This window comes from Somniosus microcephalus, chromosome 16 (genome assembly GCF_052327205.1).
Source record: "Somniosus microcephalus isolate GS21.2 chromosome 16, FLI_Smic_1.0, whole genome shotgun sequence".
Lineage (NCBI taxonomy): Eukaryota > Metazoa > Chordata > Chondrichthyes > Squaliformes > Somniosidae > Somniosus > Somniosus microcephalus.
In genome coordinates, this window is record NC_141002.1 from 82,206,316 (window position 1) to 82,227,450 (window position 21,135).

At 42.5% G+C, this 21,135-nt stretch overlaps 1 protein-coding gene across 3 annotated transcripts in view; it reads left to right on the forward strand.

Annotated features, from left to right (window-relative positions):
* Positions 1-21,135, forward strand: part of ptprb (protein tyrosine phosphatase receptor type b) — a 121,908-nt gene that overhangs the window by 34,651 nt on the left and 66,122 nt on the right. For 2 of the 3 annotated variants that reach the window (XM_086009341.1, XM_086009342.1), the window contains exons 1-6: positions 3,897-4,736; positions 5,100-5,379; positions 10,652-10,930; positions 13,536-13,793; positions 15,217-15,480; positions 18,515-18,784. In XM_086009341.1, coding sequence (XP_085865467.1) covers positions 4,680-4,736; positions 5,100-5,379; positions 10,652-10,930; positions 13,536-13,793; positions 15,217-15,480; positions 18,515-18,784 — 1,408 coding nt within the window. In that variant the 5' untranslated portion in view covers positions 3,897-4,679. Of the gene's footprint in view, positions 1-3,896; positions 4,737-5,099; positions 5,380-10,651; positions 10,931-13,535; positions 13,794-15,216; positions 15,481-18,514; positions 18,785-21,135 lie in introns of those variants that run through there. The other variant, XM_086009343.1, reaches the window with a different exon arrangement.

Here is a 21,135-nt window from a genome sequence, read left to right on the forward strand (position 1 = left end):
GGGCCTTCTTCTTAAACCGCTGAATGGTTTTCTAGGCCACTTCAGAGGGCTGTTAAGAGTCAACCATGTTGGTGTGGGACTGGGTAAGGATGCCAGGTTTCATAGAAACATAGAAACATAGAAGATAGGAGCAGGAGTAGGCCATTCGGCCCCTCGAGCCCGCTCCGCCATTCAATGAGATCATGGCTGATCATCCAAATTCAGTACCCTGTCCCTGCTTTCTCCCCATATCCCTTGATCCCTTTAGCCTTAAGAAATATATCCAACTCTTTTTGAATATATTTAATGAACTGGCCTCCGCCGCCCTCTGTGGCAGAGAATTCCACAGGTTCACCACTCTTTGGGTGAAGAAATTCCTCCTCATTTCAGTCCTAAATGGCTTACCCCTTATCCTTAGACTATGACCCCTGGTTCTGGACTCCCCGGCCATCAGAAACATCCTTCCTGCATCTAGTCTGTCCAGGCCTGACAGAATTTTATAGGTTTCGATGAGACCCCCTCTCAATCTTCTAAACTCCAGTGAGTATAAGCCCAATCGACACAATCTCTCCTCATATGTCATTCCTGCCATCCCAGGTATCAGCCTGGTGAATCTTCGCTGCACTCCTTCCATGGCAAGAACGTCCTTCCTCAGGTAAGGCGACCAAAACTGCACACAATACTCAAGGTGCGGTCTCACCAAGGCCCTGTACAACTGTAGCGAGACATCCTTGTTCCTGTACTCGAACCCTCTTGCTACGAAGGCCAACATACCATTTGCCTTCTTAACCGCCTGCTGCACCTGCATGCTTACCTTCAGCGACTGGTGCACAAGAACACCCAGGTCTCTTTGCACTTCCCCTTCTCCCAATCTATTGCCATTCAAATAATAATCCCTGAGGGGCATTAGTAAACCAGTTGGGTTTTTACAACAATCCAACAGCTTCATGGTCATTTTTACTGATGCCAGCCTTTTTTTTCCAGATTTTTTAAATTGGACTCATATTCTCAGACCGCCATAGTGGGACTTGAACTCACTGATTCTGGATTATTAGTGCAGGCGCGGGATTACTAGTCAAGTAACATAAAAACTACTACCGTACCCATTATTTATTTCATTTAATTATTTTGTTTTACTGTCTAATATGTAATACAGAAGAACTAAATGCTATTTAGATACAATCATTACACTATACCACCCTACCATTGTAATTTACAGTGATAGGATTCTGACCAATTACTATTGCCATATTCCAATTACTGTTTTGAAAGCAGATTTGACTAAGATTTAATTTTTTATAAACCTGTTCCATACTAAAACTAAATTATCTATAATGAAAAAGTCATCCCTAAATACTGTACCTTCTAGCATTCCTCATAAGGTGTTTGATGGAGCCCAAAATGAAGGCAGCCAAGAAATGTAAGGAATGAGATTTATGATCACAGAGACTGAAATAGATTGCAACCCCGTTTAAACGCAGAAAACTTTTTTATGCAGCATGTGGTGATGACCTGGAATTCGCTGCCGATGGAAGTGGTGGAAGCGGAGATACTCAATGTTTTCAAGGGGAGACTGGATAGGCACTTGAGGGAAATAAACTTGCAGGGCTACGGGGATAGAGCGGGGGAATGGGACTGACTGGATTGCTCTACAGAGAGCCCCCACAGACTCGATGGGCTGAATGGCCTCCTTCTGTGCTGTTATGACTCTGAATGACTCTATGACTACATTCAATTTTAAGGGCGATATACATTAAAATGGATCAAAATTTAAACTGTGCAGTGGTGAAGCGCTACAAAGTGGAGATCACACCATCTAAATGAAACACTGTCCCACAGACAGAAGAAGTGCAGAAAAAGAATGGCAAGATGGTGGATAAGGATTTCGCGAGGCAAAGGTGGCGCCACGATCAGATTAGTAAAATGAGGTGGAGTTGGTAGATTGTTGGCATATCTGTTGTATGATTAAACCCTAAATGTTATAGAAACATGCAAGATTGCAATGACAGGAACTTGAACAGGAGCCTTTGTCAATTTTGTGAGTGGGAAAATGTGCAGGGCTATGGCGAAAGAGCGGGCCAGAACTAATTGGACGGCTCTTTCAAAGAGCCGGCACAGCCTCGATGGCCCGAATGGCCAACTTCTGCACTGTAAGATTCTACTATTTAATGAGTGGGTTGTTAGTAAAGTGTGTGTGGGGGTGGGGGGGAGGGGCGGTTATTCTTTGGGCCTGTAAAGTGTAGAACTGAACAATATTTTCTGGGCGAGCTTAGATGTAACTGGGAGTAATTAAATTACAATATATGCAGCGATCCTAAGATCAGGAACAAACTATTACTCGTTGGTGGCACTAGATGGTCAATTGTGGTATGAAAGACTTCATGCAATATGTGACGATGATAGAGCCTTTAGACAAGCTGCCCTTTTCCTAAATATGCGGATCAAATGAATTGCTGATCGTTAAATTAGTTTTAATGAATTTCAACCCAAGCTTTGTTTTGTAAGAGAATGTTAATCTACTGACATGCATTAAAGGAGCTAGTCTGCAATGTAAAACATGAGTTAAATTGAAGTTTGATTAATTCACACCAATCTACTAACTGGTGCTTGAGTTGAAATCAATGCATTGATGCGAGGATTGCGGCTGTTTGTAGGTTTCCAACAAGGTGAAGTTCAAAGCGAGCCACAGTTAGAGAGAGTGTGGCTTTTGTCTTTTGCAGACTACAAATAGCCCTGTGTCACTTTTTTGAGGCTGTAAGGCAAAAAAAAAGCAGCACGCCGCATGACCTTATTGTTTGCCTTTGGCCGTCTGGTTCGGGTTGTAAATAACTCCACGGGTTATGTGCAAGTTCAGATTCTTGCGAGACAAAAGTTCTGCAAAGCCCTTTCCTCTTGATAAAAACTCAAATCAAGGTTAGAAAAATGACAGGAAACCCTGGGTAAGTATATGGGCGAAGCCGTGCAGACTATTAAAGCACATCCTGGCCCTCCCAGTGTCTGACATCCGCACTTTCCTCTTTCAGAACACCACAAATCCCGCCGCTCTATTGTTCGCTGCCTTTGAGAACAAGTGACCTATGCACAATATCTAAACAATTTACTTTAATCAAACTAAACACAACATCCCAATCGACGCGTTCAGGAGAGTTACTCAATGTGGAATTTCTCATGTTGTACTCAGGCGATCTGATTTCTCACTTTTGTTCGCAGAAAAGTAACCCACTTGGCAGTCAGTCCCTTTAGATGTTTAATGCATATATTTAGAATTACATTGTGTAATTTAAACTGTGCATTGCTTGTGCATTTTAGAAGATGCGCCACGAAATGAATATTAAATATTTAAAAGCCAAGGAGCTGATATTGACAACAGAAAGCCAACTAGATAAAAGTAATTCACAGAAAATAACACAGCACAATGCACAGCAGATTGTAAAGGGGAAAGTGAGAGATTGGAGATCCACTAACAAACACACACACATTAAGCAAAAATAGAGGAAAGGGAGGACAAAGAAAGAGAAACTGATCAAAAGAACGTGGTGGAGAAAGTCTGAGGGGAGTGAGAACTCGTATAACTGGGGAAAGCAGTGGAGAGCCTGAGATTTGAGAACTGAGGGTGGATGAGAGCCTGAGAGAGAGAGAGAGAAAGAGGCAATTGAATGAAAGGGTAACGAAAGAACAGGCGGTAGAAAGGAGGATGGAGCTGCCCACAAGCATGGGCAAGATTTCATTGTGGGCAGATGGAGCAGGTAAAGAAACTAAAGATAAACGGGGGAAGGAGAACGTGGAAAGACAGGGTGTAGAGACTGAGAGTGCAGGGGGCAGTATAGGAAGTTTGACAGAGAGGCGGGGCGGGGAGAAGGAAGGCTGCATATCTACAAGAAGTAAAGAAAATAAAGAGTTTCCAAAAAGTGAGAGTAAGACTGAGTGAAGAGGCTGGGAGGACAGTGGAGTCGGGAAGGAGGGGGAACCATGGAGTAGAGAGCCCGCCCCCGCACCTTTTAAACTAGATTCAGTAAAAAGAAAGACGTGCATTTCTATAGCGTCTTTCACGACCACCGGAGGTCCCAAAGTGCTTTATAGCCAATGAAGCAATTTTGAAGTGTATTCACTGTTATGATGTAGTTAAAAAAGAAATAATGCCTGGGGGGGATTTGTATTTCTTGGTGCAAGGCGCTGCAAGTTTAAGTCCCGGGTCTGGATTAATACTTTGGAAAGAGCCGAGGAAATTCACTCTTGATTGAGGAAGTCGATGGAAACGGTTCAGTCGAGTCACTGGGTCACAATGGCAGCGTGGGAACTGCAGAGCGCACTCCACTCCATCTCTCGGCGAAAACTCACCGCCAACATCCAGCATCAGCCCCACTCCACCGATGACTCCCGCTGCTACAAGTATATGGATAATTCCAGCGGACTGTTCCATTAGATGCAGCTGGAAACAAACAATTACAATCAAGGAAACCTCAAGGATTCTTTGGAGAAGGTCTGGGATTTTTTCCTTCTCTGCGGGCCAAAGGTTCCCCCTCCTCCCCGCTCACCACAAGAGTTTGGATTGCGCCGAAGTTCTGTTCTTGAAGAGGTTCTTAACGCCGGTCGCTAGGAGGGGTACAGAAGTTTTCATTCCCGGATGTGTACAGTATATTGTTATATACCCTTATTTTCCAATAGCCCGGGAGGATCGCTAGATAAGAAGCGTAAACGCAATGCAGGGATGTGAAACAGGGTTCATGTTATTGTGGACGGCGGCCAGTCTAGTCAAGGTGAGCTCCAGCAAAGCTGCCTGCCAAACGGCATTTAATGTTCATGTGATCTTGTGTGGACTCATCTGAATCCTTTGCAAAGTGCAGGACTCCCGCTTTCTTTCAATTCATTTTTTCCCCTGCAGCTCTCAGCAAAACGACCGAACTTTAAAGCTTCTTTAAACCAACATTGCTTCGAGCTGAAAATGGCAAGAAGCCTTAATCCAGTCCTCAGAAAAGCTTCATCTATATATATATAAATATATGTATACGTTTTAAAATAAATCTGGTTTAGCGGTGTATGCTTAACTCTGAGTGGGTCCTGTTGTTTTCAGAAAGCGCTGCCTGAACTAATTGATTTTCTTTTGTTACACTTGATTGCAGTATGGGATTGTGGAGGCTGAGAGATGCACAGCTAACGTGACAGAGGTCAGACAGTCGGGCGATTCAGTTCATGTCGAGTGGAGCAGTGCAGGGAGTCCCTGTAATTACAGCGTGTCTTACACATTTAACCAGTCGTGGTGGGTCGAAACCTGCAACCCAGCTCTTTACACCGGGGATTCCTATGAGTGCGAACTGAATGATCTGGAGGCAGGAACGCTTCACCAGCTCCTGATTGTGTCCCTCACTGATGGTTCGACGGCAAATGTAACGGTGCAAACAGGTAAGGAACTGGCGGTCCTGCAGATACACCTGTACGTTGAAAGATTGAAAGAAAGGAGCTTGCATACATAACTGATCGGATGGCCTATGTTTTACAAATAGCCATATTATTGTATTGGACACCTTACTGAATTTTGCCGGGATATAGAATAATGTTTCCCCATTTAAATAAGGCATTCAAGACCATTGTTAGAATATGCTATCGCCTTTCTTTTTACAACTCCACATCTTCATGCGGTTAAAGTAGAAATGTACCCGACGCGAATAGTGGGAGGTTAATAACCTGTTTCACCTGAGGGCAGAAACAAGAATCCCTCGGGCGGTCCAGCAACTCTTCGGTGCACTGGGGAATATGTCCCAATAGTCCAACAGTAGATGGCGTCTGCAACCCCCACCCCCCCCCCCCCCGCCGCATCAAACTGCACGGTGTGCTCCCGACCATATACACCCACCCTTCTGTCAGTGTGTAGAAATACCGTGCTATCCGACCATATACACCCGCCCTTCTGTCAGTGTGTAGAAATACCGTGCTATCCCGACCATATACACCCACTCTTCTGTCAGTGTGTAGAAATACCGTGCTATCTCTACCATATACACCCACCCTTCTGTCAGTATGTAGAATTACCGTGCTATTTCTACCATATACACCCGCCCTTCTGTCAGTATGTAGACATATCGTGCTATCCCGACCATATACACCCACTCTTCTGTCAGTATGTAGACATACCGTGCTATCTCTACCATATACACCCGCCCTTCTGTCAGTATGTAGACATATCGTGCTATCCCAACCATATACACCCACTCTTCTGTCAGTATGTAGACATACCGTGCTATCTCAACCATATACACCCACCCTTCTGTCAGTATGTAGACATATCGTGCTATTTCTACCATATGCACCCTCCCTTCTGTCAGTATGTAGACATACCGTGCTATCCCGACCATATACACCCACTCTTCTGTCAGTATGTAGACATACCGTGCTATCTCTACCATATACACCCTCCCTTCTGTCAGTACGTAGACATACCGTGCTATCTCTACCATATACACCCTCCCTTCTGTCAGTATGTAGACATACCGTGCTATCTCTACCATATACACCCACCCTTCTGTCAGTATGTAGACATACCGTGCTATCTCTACCATATACACCCACCCTTCTGTCAGTATGTAGACATATCGTGCTATTTCTACCATATACACCCTCCCTTCTGTCAGTATGTAGACATACCGTGCTATCTCTACCATATACACCCACCCTTCTGTCAGTATGTAGAATTACTGTGCTATCTCTACCATATACACCCACCCTTCTGTCAGTATATAGACATACCAAATAAGATCATTGGCAACAATTTTTCACCTATAGTTAACTTACCCGTCAAATTGGTATGAAAGTGCCTTTGTAGGAGACGGAACAAAAATCACACACATTTGACTGACATTAAATGCTGGTTATTTTTTAAAGTTAAGTGCCAAGAATAGAATAACTACAACATTTTTACTCGGGGCGGTACAATTTCTACATTCGAACCAATTTCCTGCAGAAACTATGTCGAACACTTTTCAGGAATCTCGAAAGTAAATCAAAAGCCTCCAGTTTTGATGCTTGTGCGAGGTGCGTTGCAGGGACAGAGAGTGTTCATGCTGCTCGAAGTAAAACCAGGTAGTCTGAAAGGCTGATAGTTCCTTCACTAGGTGCCCTATTATCTGACTAAGTAATATCTTCGAGAATAAAGTTGTCAAAATAATCCCTAGTTGCCCAGTTTCTCTCTAATAAACATCAATTCTGATGCTTTTGGTTTTGTTCATTTTCAAGGGCAAAAGCTGTTTTCGAGGAGAGGAGAATTTAAAATCCTACAGGCCCCCCCTTTGGGACTGTATGTTGGCAGCGCGTCGCAACAATAGACCTTTATTTGGGCCATACAAGTGCATACAGATGTTAACGGCAAGGCAGAATAGAACGGTGGTGATATTTACTGGAGAGAGGCCAATACCTAAATATGCAACAATGGTTTCAAGTTGAGTCCAGCCAGGAGTGGCTGAGCCCCGCCAGTTCCTAAACACATTTGTTCCTTTGTTCTAACGGATGTTAAAAAGGCCCAAGTGTTTTATTTTCGTTGCCAAGTAGATTAGATAAGTAATGTGCTTCCGAACTGAGCCTTCGAAGCACGCAACCTTAAATCTACAGAACCCTCCCGCATTGACTGTATTGCTGGTACAGCGCAGCGCATAATAAAGGATTGTGCTCTGTCATTCCTGCACTCTCATCAAGAAACTTGTTTGTTTATATTTGTATCATTATGTTTCAGTAAAATTGAACATAATTAGAAATATACATCTAACACAGAGACGTGATTTAACAACTGAAATTGTTAATACATGGACTCAGTTCTATCAATTTAAGGTTTCCATGGACAATTTATTACATAAAAGGTATATTTCTGGTAGTTAGCATATGACAGCTATACCTGATCCTAATCTGAGGTTAATCTAATGGAGTTTCCTACATTACAACAGTGACTACACTTCAAAAGCACTTAATTGGCTGTAAAGCGCTTTAGGATGTCCGGTGGTCGTAAAAAGCGTTATATAAATGCAAGTCTTTCTATCTGTTCCAAGGTGTATTTCTAATCTACCTAATGATTTAACCAATTCACCATTGACTTCAGCTAGTTATGGGAATGTGCCTTCCTAAGCACTTCCTCAACAAAACTTTTTTTTAAATCTGTAGAGGGAAATAATTCCTCTGGTCCATAACTGTATGCCTGGGAACTTAATTCCCCCTCTTAATACACAGATTTACCAGGACTATACCAGAGAGAATGGCCCGAGTAACCAGGAAAGGCTGGAGCAACTATTTGACCTGAAGAGTCTGGAGTAGGGAATGCTTTGCCACAAGTGGTGATTAATGTTAAAATAATATCCTGGTAATTACTTAGGAGAAGAATAGGAATGGGTAAGGAGAGAAAGCAGGAAATGGGAAAAATCAGACCTCCAACATTGGGCACAGACAATGGCCTTCTGTGCGAAAATGTCTGTTTCTATGTTAATACAATTGCAGATGTAGTTCCTTAATATAAAGCATGGGAGCCAAACACATTGAAAGCTGAAAGCTTTCAATGATCTGAGTTAGATTTCGGGAGAAAGGTAGGCCTTCTCCATTGAGTTTCCTCTGACGACATCAACTTGAGATCAAAGACAAGGCAAAGTGCAAATAGTTTTATTATTAGTTAAGACATGGGGAGAAATTGGGTTGAGGCGCCAAAGTGGCGCCAAGTTCACCTGGGCGCTGATTTTTGCGCAGCGTTCGGAGCATTAACGAACGTCAGAAATTCAGTTTCAGCGCCCCTAGAGGGAGACGGGGCGAGGCTCGAGGCGCTCCGCGTCCCTCTTAGGGCGCTGAAACTGAATATCGCAGCGCAACGTGCCGCAGCGCCACACGCTGCGGCATGGCACGCTGCGGTACTACAGGCCTTCCTCCCATTGTTAAGGGGGAGGGGCCTGCAACAGCGCGATCCCCGATCGCGAGTGCCGGCAAAAGAGCCCAGCACCGAGGAGAAATGCCGGGCTCTCGGGAAACAGCCGGCAATGCCGCGGGGGGGGCAGTCAGGAGGCTGGGGACGGAGGTGCTGGCAGGCGGCCGCCGAAAAAGGCGGCCGCCCCGCACCTCCACCTTAACTTGCGCCACTGCTGGCACAGCAAGGCCCCGTGAACCGGGCGCGGGTAGCGAACGGCGCTACAGCAGCGTTCACTACCAAATATCGCGATCGGGGCGCTAATGGGGCACTGCGCACACCGATGACGTCATCGGTGGCGATGCAGCACAACAGGCTAACGCCACCATTAGCGCCCCTGCTGAATATCGCGGGAGGTGCGGCCAGTGGCGCTACAGCCACTGACTGCCCTCTTTAGGCGCTAATAGGTGGCGCTACATACCCAATTTCTCCCCCCCTGTGTCTTTACAAACCAATGTGATCTGGCCACTTTACCGTTGTACCCATTGATAAAGGAGCACTATATGAACATTAGTCTTTAAACTTAAGACATTGCAACAATACAACACAACTGCAGCAAGACAGAGAAGAGGAATATTACAGTTGGGGTAAAACACATAGGTCCTACAAGTTAGAACAGATAGGCAAACATAAGTAGGTAATCAAGTAATTAAATAGATAGAAGAAAGACTTGCATTTATATAGTGCCTTTCATGACCACCGGACGTTTCAAAGCGCTTTACAGCCAGTGTAGTACTTTTGAAGTGTAGTCACTGTTATAATGTAGGAAATGTGGCAGCTAATTTGCACACAGCAAGCTCCCACAAACAGCATTGTGATAATGAGCAGATAATCTGTTTCTGTTACGCTGATTGAGGAATAAATATTGGCCGGGACACCAGGGATAACTCCCCTGCTCTTCTTTGAAATAGTGCCATAGGATCTTTTACCTCCACCTGAGAGAGCAGACAGGGCCTCGGTTTAAGGTCTCAGCTGACAGACGGCACCTCCGACAGTGCAGCATTCCCTCAGCACTGCACTGGAGTGTCAGCCTAGATTTTTGTGATTAAGTGCCTGGAGTGGGTCTATGAACCCACAACCTTCTGACCCAGAGGCGCCAGTGCTACCCACTGAGCCACAGCTGACACGAGGTAGATAGACGGGCACAGATTGGTATGTAAATAGATCTTATACATGTTGCTGTTTCGTTTCATATTCTTGCACCTGCCAAAATAAAGAGCAGATGTCCTGGACTCAAAACGTCTTACAACCTTCCTTGGCTTGCATACATTTTGGTTAGATAACCCTTTAGCAGACGGTTTTATGCATTCTGCGCAGCCTACACAATTTTCTGTCGCTCCTATGATTTGCAAGCAGTTATTTTCAAGTCTTGCATCGTATTATATCTGATTTAATGATTGCGCAGATCGATCCCAACTAATACACTGTGCAGGTTTAATGCATGGAATTACTAAACACATACTTGTACTCACAAGTTGGACAGTCCACAGCGCACTGTGTACTGAGGAATCTAATGGGCCAAGATCCTTCTTGGCACAATCTGGCCCCTCAGTACTCTACTGAATATGCGAGAAAAAGTTGAAAAGAAATTGATCAGAAAGGAATATTAAAACAATGGGGGAAAGAAACAGGCAAACAGCGCACTGGATAATTAATTAGAGCAGTATCATTTGAGGGATTGGTTTGACAAGAAATGTTTAATTTCTTCATCAAATCTCTTTTAATCTCACTTTGATTTTTTTTTAGACCCGAAACCACCCCAAAACTTCGAAGTGATCAAAAGTAGGACAACCTCCACCAGTCTCCACGTTTCTTGGACTCCAGCACCCGGGAATGTCGATTTCTATGAGGTCAGTTTATTTGGGAAGGACAATGGAGAAGTTCAGAACCTCCGCGTCCCTGGGAGCTCCCTCAGGAAAGAAGCCACTTTTCTAACATTGACACCGGGCAGCAGGTACGGCTTCACTATAAAGGCGCTTGCTGGAAGCAGGACTCGTGATGGACCCCAGACCATTGGAACCACAAGTAAGTTGCAACCCTATAAAAAATGCCGTGGCTATCTCTGACAGATTTAGTGAGGGCTGTCATATTGGGAATAAAGTCAGCAAATAATTGAGACTTCATCATTGATTGTACATCAGTTTCAGGCGTTTTGCAAGTGACCACTTTGAATAACATCATCTATCTATATATGAAGTATCACACCACTGTCATTTCCCTCTCCGTTAATGTGTTGTACAAAAAATGGTCCCATAAGGAACCAAATGAATGGTTTGGAAGGGTAAGCTAGATGGACAAATTGCCTTTTCCTAGCCAAAACAGTACTATGTTAAGTAGGATAAAATTTCCACTACTACACTCCTGGTGTGAAATATTAGCCATAGGGATTGCACATTAGTGCAATTCTTGCTTTTATGACCATTCATTTTAATGGACCAAACATCATGGGCTGTGCCCATGCATTTTTCCAATATACTGCATGGCTGGCTAAGCACCACACTGGGAGCACAGAATGGTATATTCATCAGTTTTTAGCATAATCTCTAAAAACGTATTAATAAGAAAACGGTGATCAGGAAACACCTATCACTGAATTTTTACTCAACAGTTTAGTTATAAATGTTAATATACCACATATAAACAAGTAGCATTGTCCATCATCAACAACTGTTAAACATAACCACCCAGTGATTATATGTGGGTTATTGGATGCATCCTATTGACATAGATAGCTTTTCTAAAATGGATGAATATAGACATTACATTGAATGCAAATTTGTGGTTCCACTGCAACTTAGCCTTGCTGCTACACTTGCTTTGACACTTTATGGGATTCAATGTTAAGTGTGAAGTGGTCAATTTTGGTTAAATAAATTCCATTATGGGGGGAAGTTGGGTGATGTGAAAGAGCACATGGACTTGGGGGTTCAGATTTGCAAGGCCAAGACACACACAATCTCTCCTGGGCAGGAGAATTGCAGTTTGTGCCAAGCAGTATCAATGGGATATAGCCTGACTGAAACTGATGCTGCAGCTACTGGTTACCACCCATGGCTGCAGAATAAACACATCACAATAGTTCCCAGCTGTGTCAAGCACCTGACTTGCAGAATATTTGACGAAAGTCTCTACCAGAGTTCAGTTGACTTATTCTGCATCTGCCCATGAATCCTGATGGTAAAACCTGATAGTAAAAAGATCAGAGTAACCGCTGGTAAACTTCATGGGATGTGATTTCAGCTCTGCTTTTATCTGTCATGAGCATTGTTTCCATTTTGTTGTAATACATTTTGATGGTAGCAAGTGAAAATATGTGTAACTTTGGGCCAGTTATAGGACATGAGTATGGTATTTTTGAGCTTTGGCACTGGCTTGGAGCAACGTGGTCTCTTCTGGTTCTACAGGTTTCTGACCTACACTGTTAGCACCCATGCTAAGTGTTTGGGTCTACCCATCCACTCAAACGATGCAGTGTCATCTGCTGCCAAGTCACTCAAAGTGCACTTGGGTGAAAGGGATGGCAGCATCTCCTGGAGGGAGCCCCACCCTGTTTCAGCTTCACTCCTCTTGTAGTATAACTGCATCCATTAAAAAAAAGGTCCAAGATCAATTTTTAAATATTTCAAGTCATTTTAATATTAATGGAGCTGCCCCGACTCTCTGCTAATAGTAAGATGTAGTCAGTGTTCGGACGTGCCTTGGTGGAGCTAGGTGGAAACCTTCTATCATTACGATCTGCCGTCCCCACATTGTTCTCAGCAGTTATATGTGGTAGAACCATATTCTTCATCTCCAGGGGTTAGATGAGGCCCGTTAAACACTCATGATTTGCTTGATGTTGACTGAGGGATAAATATTGGCCAGGACACGGGGGGATAACTCCCCTGCTCTTCTTCGAAATAGCGCCATAGGATGTTTCACATCCACCTGAGAGAGCAGGTGGGGCCTCGGTTTAACATCCCCTCTGAAAGTCAGCACCTGCCATCTTCCAAATCCTCCTATTAAATAGCAATCTCAGTACCTATTTCCATCAATCTATTATCTCATGGGTTCTTTACAGAGCTAAATAATTATACAGGATCGTCATAAGGTGTCAGCCATGGCTCAGTGGGTCACACCCTTGCCTGAGTCAGAAGGTTGTGGGTTCAAGTCCCATTGCACCAGACTTGAGCACAAAAGTCTAGGCTGACATTTCAATGCGATGCTGAGGGAGTGCTGCACTGTCAGAGCTGCCGACTTTCAGAGGAGATGTTAAACCTGCTCTCTCAGGTGGATGTGAAACATCCTATGGCGCTATTTCGAAGAAGAGCAGGGGAGTTATCCCCTGTGTCCTGGCCAATATTTATCCCTCAGTCAACATCACTAAAACAGATTATCTGGTTATTATCACATTGCTGTTTGTGGGAGCTTGCTGTGCTCAAATTGGCTGCTGTGTTTCCCACATTGCAACAGTAACTGCACGTCAGTAAAAGTACTTCATTGGCTGTAAAGCGCTTTGGGACGTTAAATACGCTGTATAAATGCAAGCCTTTATCATCCCAAGTATAATTAACTAACATCAGCACTTGTTTTAAAGAATGACTCAGTATGGACCAATGTAACCAAATGTATTTAACTTTGGTTTCTCCAGTTCCCTCCAGGGTGATGGATGTCCAGATTTCCAGGAAGCCGGATAGTCTCACCACAGTCTGGGTTCCTGGCCAGGGGAAGGTGGACAGCTTCAGACTGTTACTGATGTACGAAGGAAATGTGGTTCAGCAGAGCACTTTCTCTAACCTGTCACATGGCCACACTTTCACTGGATTAACAGCCGGAAGACTCTACAATCTAACCGTGATCAGTGTAGCGGGAGAACTGGAAAATGTCCGCTCTAAATCCGTCCAGACAGGTAACTGAGGAAATGACTGCTAACTATTAAACTGAACATCGCCACCAGAGTAAGCGCATTGCTGGAAATGAACGCCAATACTGACGATCAGGGTCCAAGGGCTTGTGGGATCAATGTCTATTTATCTACAAATAGAAAGTCCGTTGGAAATGTTATCCGAGTACTTAAAGAATGTGCAATCCATTATGATGAATATGTCTTTTAATTTATAGTTTCAGTGCTTATTTTAAACCACACGCGTGGCTGTTGATTCTAAATTGGGTCATAACTTTTTTGTGACTTTTAAAAACTTTTTTTTTAGCCTAAAACAGCTTTACTTTTTTTTAAAAAGAGAATGTAGTCGGAGACACTGTGTATTGTCTTAGAGCCACTAAACATTCTTAGAAAGTGAATAACGTTTGAGAAATTGTTGTTAAAGGTGGTTTTGCAGACAGTCGGATTAGTTTAACAATTCCAGTTGGCAGCAGCGCCACCTATACTGTGCGGAGCCAATGCAATGTGACTTTCCGCTGCTGATCTCAAGTGAAACCCCGAATTAAAGTCACTACGCACAGTTCTACCGCAGCTGGACTGCATTATGCCGCAGATACCGTCAGCTGTATCATCGGATGGTCAGTTGGGAAGACCCCGAGTTATACTGCTGACTGCACCTGGCGCTGAATTCGCCGACATTTAAAATAAATGCTGCCTTCGAAACCATTTTGTGTCATGTACTGAGGATTCCTATGCTAATATTGGCCTGGCAATTTCAAAGGCTGGTTGATTAAATCTTTGTTACTATATTCGGGTATGATATAAAAAATGATCCCTTATGTCTGATAACATTGAAGCTGCTTCTTTCTTGGGCTGCCCTGCCCTTAACCCGCTCTATTTATTTTCCTGCTACACGCGCCCTTTACTTTGCCAAATCAAGCAGAAACAATGTAGCTTTTTCCTCTCCGATAGCAAATTTGAAGATTTTTTTTTAAGTTGAGCACCAAAGCCAAATATTCCTGCCAGCTCTCGCATGTGCTGGTGACAAATGCATTATCTGGGTTAGAAGCAGCCCGTTAATTTAATAATTAGACTCTATTTCTGGGGATTTTCAGGTTGGTAGCTAACCATATATGGGGAAGGATGAAATACAGTTCATATGAAATAGTGGGGATTTATTAAAGCCCCCTCCACATTTGTAATAATTGTCATTAAAAGTTAATACAAAAATAAATAAACTTAAATGATTATATTCTCCAATTGTCCCCGCATGCATTAACAGAATATGCATTGGGGAACATTGTAATATTCATATGTTTCCACTGATGAGGAAGAAAGGTTACTTGTTAATTATTAACTCTTCCTCACACGGTATACACTGAGTATTTTCCCGTTATGTATCCTCACTTTAATTGATCTATGGTAACAGCTATCCTTTTCGTGTTTTCAGCCCCAGCAGAGGTTACATCTGTAATCGTGTCAAACAACGGCAGCCTGAATAGTCTCCTGGCTTCCTGGAAGAGAGCTGTGGGAGATGTAGATTCATATGCTGTTACGCTGTCTTATCTCGAATCAGTGATAGAAACCAAGAGTTTACAGCCAAGTACACCAGAGGCTGTCTTTCAAGGGTTAACTCCAGGCCGGTTGTATAACATTACCGTCACCACCATCAGAGGAAAGCTGCAGGCAGCAACTGCAAGCAATGGCAGGACTGGTAAGATCCTCACAGGATTGAGATGGTCCAGACTAAAATGACATTGTAACAGAGAGATGGAATCTTCTTAAGGTCATTTGCTAGCTGTTAACAAAACATTTGCTTTTCAGTTTTGTTTTATTATTTGTTCTAGAGATATGGGCATCACTGGCTAGGCCAGCATTTATTGCATGTCCCTAATTATCATTGAGAAGGTGTAGGTGAGCCTTCTTCTTGAACCGCTGCAGTCCGTGTGGTGAAGGTACTCCCACAGTGCTGTTAGGTAGTGAGTTCCAAGATTTTGACCCAGCGACAATGAAGGAACAGTGATATATGTCCAAGTTGGGATGGTGTGTGACTTGGAGGGGATGGTGTCCCCATGCACCTGCTCTTGTCCTTCTAGCTGGTGGAGGTTGCGGGTTTGGGAGCGTTTACTAAAGAAGCCATGGTGACTTGCTGCAGTGCATTCTGTAGATAGTACACACTGGAACCACGTTATGTCGATGGTAGAGGAAGTGGATGTTTAAGCTAGTGGATGGGGTGCTGATCAAACAGATTGCTTTGTCCTGGATGGTGTTGAGCTTCTTGAGTGTTGTTCCAGCTGCACCTATCCAGGCAATGGTAGAGTATTCCACCACACTCATGACTTGTGCCCTGTATGGTTGTGGAGAGGCTTTGGGGAGTCAGGAGGTGAGCCACTCACTGTAGAATGCCCAGCCATTGACCTGCTTTAGTAGCCACAGCATTTATGTAGCTAGTTCAGTTGAGTTACTGGTTAATGGTGACCCCCCTGGATGTTTCTAAGGGTTGGGGATTCCAGTGATGGGATCGCCATTGAAAGTCAAGTGTAAATAATCCTGGCAGGTATGACTTGGCAATAGCCCAACATATTGAGATTTATTAATTGTTTAATTAAAAAGAATGTGATGTATTTCAAGATAGTCTAATGAGACATCCACCACTGTAGCAAGAAACCTTCAGACTTGAATTGAAGGCTGGATTTAAGTACTTAAAAGTCATTTTTCTCGATCATTTATTGTGAAATGTATGCACTGACCATTAATTTTAATCAATAATTAGCTGCAAAGTTATTTCTTAAAAAACTTGAAATAGCAGTGTCACAGTGATTAATTCTTGAGTGCAAATATCAATGACCTGGAGTATACCAGCTGTCAACACAAAATCAGACTGAACATTCAATATAAACAGCCCATAAAATTTTAAAATCAATAAACTAAAATGGTTTCTGGGTAGTAATCAAATCTCAGGGCTAGTTGAAAATGAGAAAAGACTTGTAGTTTTTAACATACTAATCAAACTCCTTAATTAGATTGGCGATAATATCTGGAAAAACCCAGAAAATGGTGGAGATGTACAACATTTAAAATAGAAAGAAATTTCAGATGGCACCCTTCATCACAAACCAATTTAGACTACTACTTGTAAGAATCCATTATTCCCTATTTATTGATTATGTTTATTGTGCAATAACATGGGAAAAAAGAAAAAGAAAAATAATTTGCATTTATATAGCACCTTTCATGACTTCGGGATGTCCCAACGTGCTTTACAGCCAATTAAGCACTTTTAAAGTGTAGTCACTGTTGTAATGTGGGAAACGTGGCATCTAATTTGTGCACAGCAAGGTCCCACACACAGAGATAAATGACCAGATAACTTGTTTTAATGACGTTGGTTGAGGGATAAATATTAACCAGGACACCAGGAGACCTCTCCTGTCCTTCTTTGAAAAGTGCCTTGGGATCCTTTATGCTCACCTGAGAGAGCAGTTGGGGCCTCGGTTTAACGTCTCATCTAAAAGGCAGCTCCTCCAACATGGCAGCACTCCCTCGGTATTGCACTGAACTGTCAGCTTAGAGTATGTGCTGAAGTCTCAAAAGTGGGCCTTGAACCCTCAACCTTCAGAGTCAGAGCCAAGGGTGCTACCATTGAGTCATGGCTGTCACCGTATATACTCACTGTGTCACTAAAGCCATACTTTTCTGATATGGTTTGTGTATTATATATTCTGCCATTAAGTTGAGCACATAAGGAAGACTGCTCATCCATCTGGGCTTTTGATTTTCTAACTAATTTAAAGTTAGAGATCTGTGGAAAAGTATGAGACACACAACATCTGTATACAGAAAAGATAGGTTGATATTTTGATTCTAACTTCTACACCTGTTAATCTGAAGGGTTTATATATGAAACATTGACCTGCTTGTTCCCTTTACACATGTTGACAGACCTACTGTGTATTTTAAACATTTCTTTTTTGTTTCAGTATTTGCAATTTTTTTTTTTATTTGTGGGAAAGGACAATTTAATTGGTAAAAAGTGAAAGCCATATTTAAATGTCAGCTTGGTTCGGTTGGTGGTACGCTTGCTTCTGACTTGGAAGGTTGGGAGCTCCACTCCCACCAATGGACTTGAGCACAGAATTTCAGGCTGGCATTTCAGGGCAGTAGTGAGGGAGCACTGCAGAGCTTTTTAGATGAAAAGGCACTATTCAAAGAAGAGTAGGCATGTCTCGTGGCTTCCTAGCCACATTCTTCTCTCAGGCCACATCACCAAAATACAGATTCTGGTCATTCACATGCCAAGTATTAGATCTTATTGTGCATAAATTGGCCGGCCGCCGTATTTTCCTACGTAACAACCGTGACTGCACTTCAATGCTTTGGGACATAGAGTCATACAGCACAGAAAGAGGCCCTTCGGCCCATCGCATCCGCGCCGGCCATCAAGCCCTGTCTAATCTAATCCCATTTTCCAGCGTTTGGTCCGTAGCCTTGTATGCTATGGCATTTCAAGTGCTCATCCAAATGCTTCTTGAATGTTGTGGGGGTTCCTGCCTTTACCACCCTTTCAGGCAGTGAGTTCCAGATTCCAACCACCCTCTGAGTGAAAAAGTTCTCTTGAGGAGATGATAAGGCACCATGTAAAAGCAACTTCTTAATACTTGTATTTTTGTTGAAAAAAGTAAGGTTGCTGCATTTGTCTAATTGCTCATTGTTAAATGAAATTAAACCTTGTTTAACGTTTATTCCAGTTCCCCATCACGTCTCAAACTTGCTAATGACAAGCAATGGTTCGACAAACTCTCTGAGAGTGAGCTGGCTGCCCCCTACTGGAGATTGGGATGGTTACCGCATTCAGCTCCTCAACCACTCCTCTGTTGTGCTGAATGTCTCAGTGGAGAAGCACATCAGAGAATATGAGATCAAGGATATAGGACTCATCCCAGGACGACTATATGGGGCTGCAGTCATTGTAAAGAGTGGAAAATTACAAAACAAGGCGTACTGCAGTGGGAGAACAGGTAGGAAATACATGACAAACAAATTGTTCAGAAAGGTTTACCCACATTTCTTTTTTACATCGAGTGTACAGCACAGAAATAGGCCATTTAGCCTAACTGGTCTATGCCAGCGTTTATGCTCCACACAAGCCTCCTTCCACCGTACTTCATCTCACCCTATCGGCGTATTTCTTTATTCTTTTCTTCCTCATGCGCTTATCTAGCTTCCCCTTAAATGCATCTCTGCTATTCGCCTCAACTACTTCTTGTGGTAGCACATTCCATATTCTTACCACTCTTTGAGTAAAGAAGTTTCTCCTGAATTCCCTATTGGATTTATTAGTGACTATCTTATATTTATGACATCTCGTTTTAGACTTCCCACAAGTGGAAACATTTTCTCTATATGTATCCTATCAAACCCTTTCATTATCTTAAAGACCTCTATCAGGCCACCCCTCAGCCTTCTCTTTTCTAGAGAAAAGAGCCCCAGCATATACAGCCTTTCCTGATAAGCATATCCTCTCAGTTCTGGTATCATCCTTGTGAATCCTTTTTGCACATTCCCCAATGCCTTTATATCCTTTTTATAATATGGAGACCAGGACTCTGCACAGTATTCCAAGTGTGATCTAATCAAGGTTCGATACAAGTTCAACATAACTTTGCAGCTTTTCAATTCTATCCCTCTAGAAATGAACCCCAGAGCTTGGTTTGCTTTATTTTAGTGGTCTTATTAATCTGTGTCACTACTTTTAGTGATTTGTGTATTTGTACCGCTATATCACTTTGCTCCTGTACCTCATTCAGACTCTTATTATCCAAGCAGTTTGTGGCCTCCTTATTCTTCCTACCAAAATGCACCACCTCACACTTATTTATATTGAAATTCATTTGCTAATTACACACCCATTCTGCAAGTTTATTAATGTCTTCCTATATTTTGCCACATTCTTCCTTTGTATTAACTACACCTCTCAATTTGGTGTGGTCCACAAATTTTGAAATCGTACTTCTGATTCCCGAGTCCAAATCATTAATGTAAATTGTGAACAACAGTGGTCCCAGCACCAATCCCTGTGGAACACCACTTCCCACCTTTTGCCAATCTGAGTAGCTACCTTAAACCCCTCCTCTCTGTTTTGTAGCCAGCCTGCAATCCATTCTGCCACTTGTCCCCTGATTCCACATGTACTGACCTTAGTCATGAGTCTACTATGAGTACCCTATTGAAGGCCTTTTGAAAATCCTAATATATTACATTTACTACATTACTCTTGTCTACTCTTTCTGTTACTTCTTCAAAAAATTCAATAAGGTTGGTCAATCATGATCTTCCCTTTTGAAATCCATGCTGACTACTCTTTATTATATTTTCAGTTTCTAGATGTTTTTCTACTACACCTTTGAGTAAATATTCCATTATCTTTCCTTCCACCAATGTTAAGCTAACTGGTCTATAGATCCTGGACTTGTTCTATCTCCCTTTTTAAATATAGGAATAACATTAGCTGTCCGCCAATCCTCTAGGACTATTCCCTTTACTAATGAATTGTTATTAATATGAAATAGTGCCTCTGTTATCTCTTCCCTAACTTCTTATAATATGCGCGGATGCAATCCATCCGCACCAGGAGTATATCCTCTCTAATACAAAATCAAAATACTGCAGATGCTGGAAATCTGAAATAGAAACAGAAAATGCTGGCAATACTCAACAGGTCAGGCAGCATGTGTGGAGAGAGAAACAGAGTTAACGTTTCAGGTCGATGACCTTTTGTCAGTTTCCAGTTCTGACGAAAGGTCATCGACCTGAAACGTTAACTCTGTTTCTCTCTCCACAGATGCTGCCTGAGTATTTCCAGCATTTACTGTATCTATTATTGTCTATCCTCTCTAAGTTTGAATAGTTTATCAATTATCTTCCCGCTTTCTATTTTAAATGTCTTTACATCTTTTTTGATCTCTTCCTCTAATGTCATGCCCACTTAGTTTCTCTGGTAAATACTCAGGCAAAGTAACTCTTCAATATTTATGCCATTTTGGTGTCATTTCTTGTGAATTTATCTTGTGCATCCTTTAGTGGCCCTATCCCTATCCTGATTTTTCTTTTGTTATTTATGTGTCTGTAGAATACTGTTTCTTTTTATATTCCATGATAATTTAATTTTGTAATTCCTTTTTGTATTCCTAATTGTTTTTTGACTCCTTTCCTAACCTCTTCATATTCCCCTTTGTCAATCTCTCCTTTATTGTCTATGTACTTAGTGTATGCCTTTTTTTGTAGTTTCAATTTTACCCTCATCTCTTTATTCATCCATGGTGTTTCATTATTGGCTAGTTTGTTTTTGTTTTTTAGTAGAATATATTTC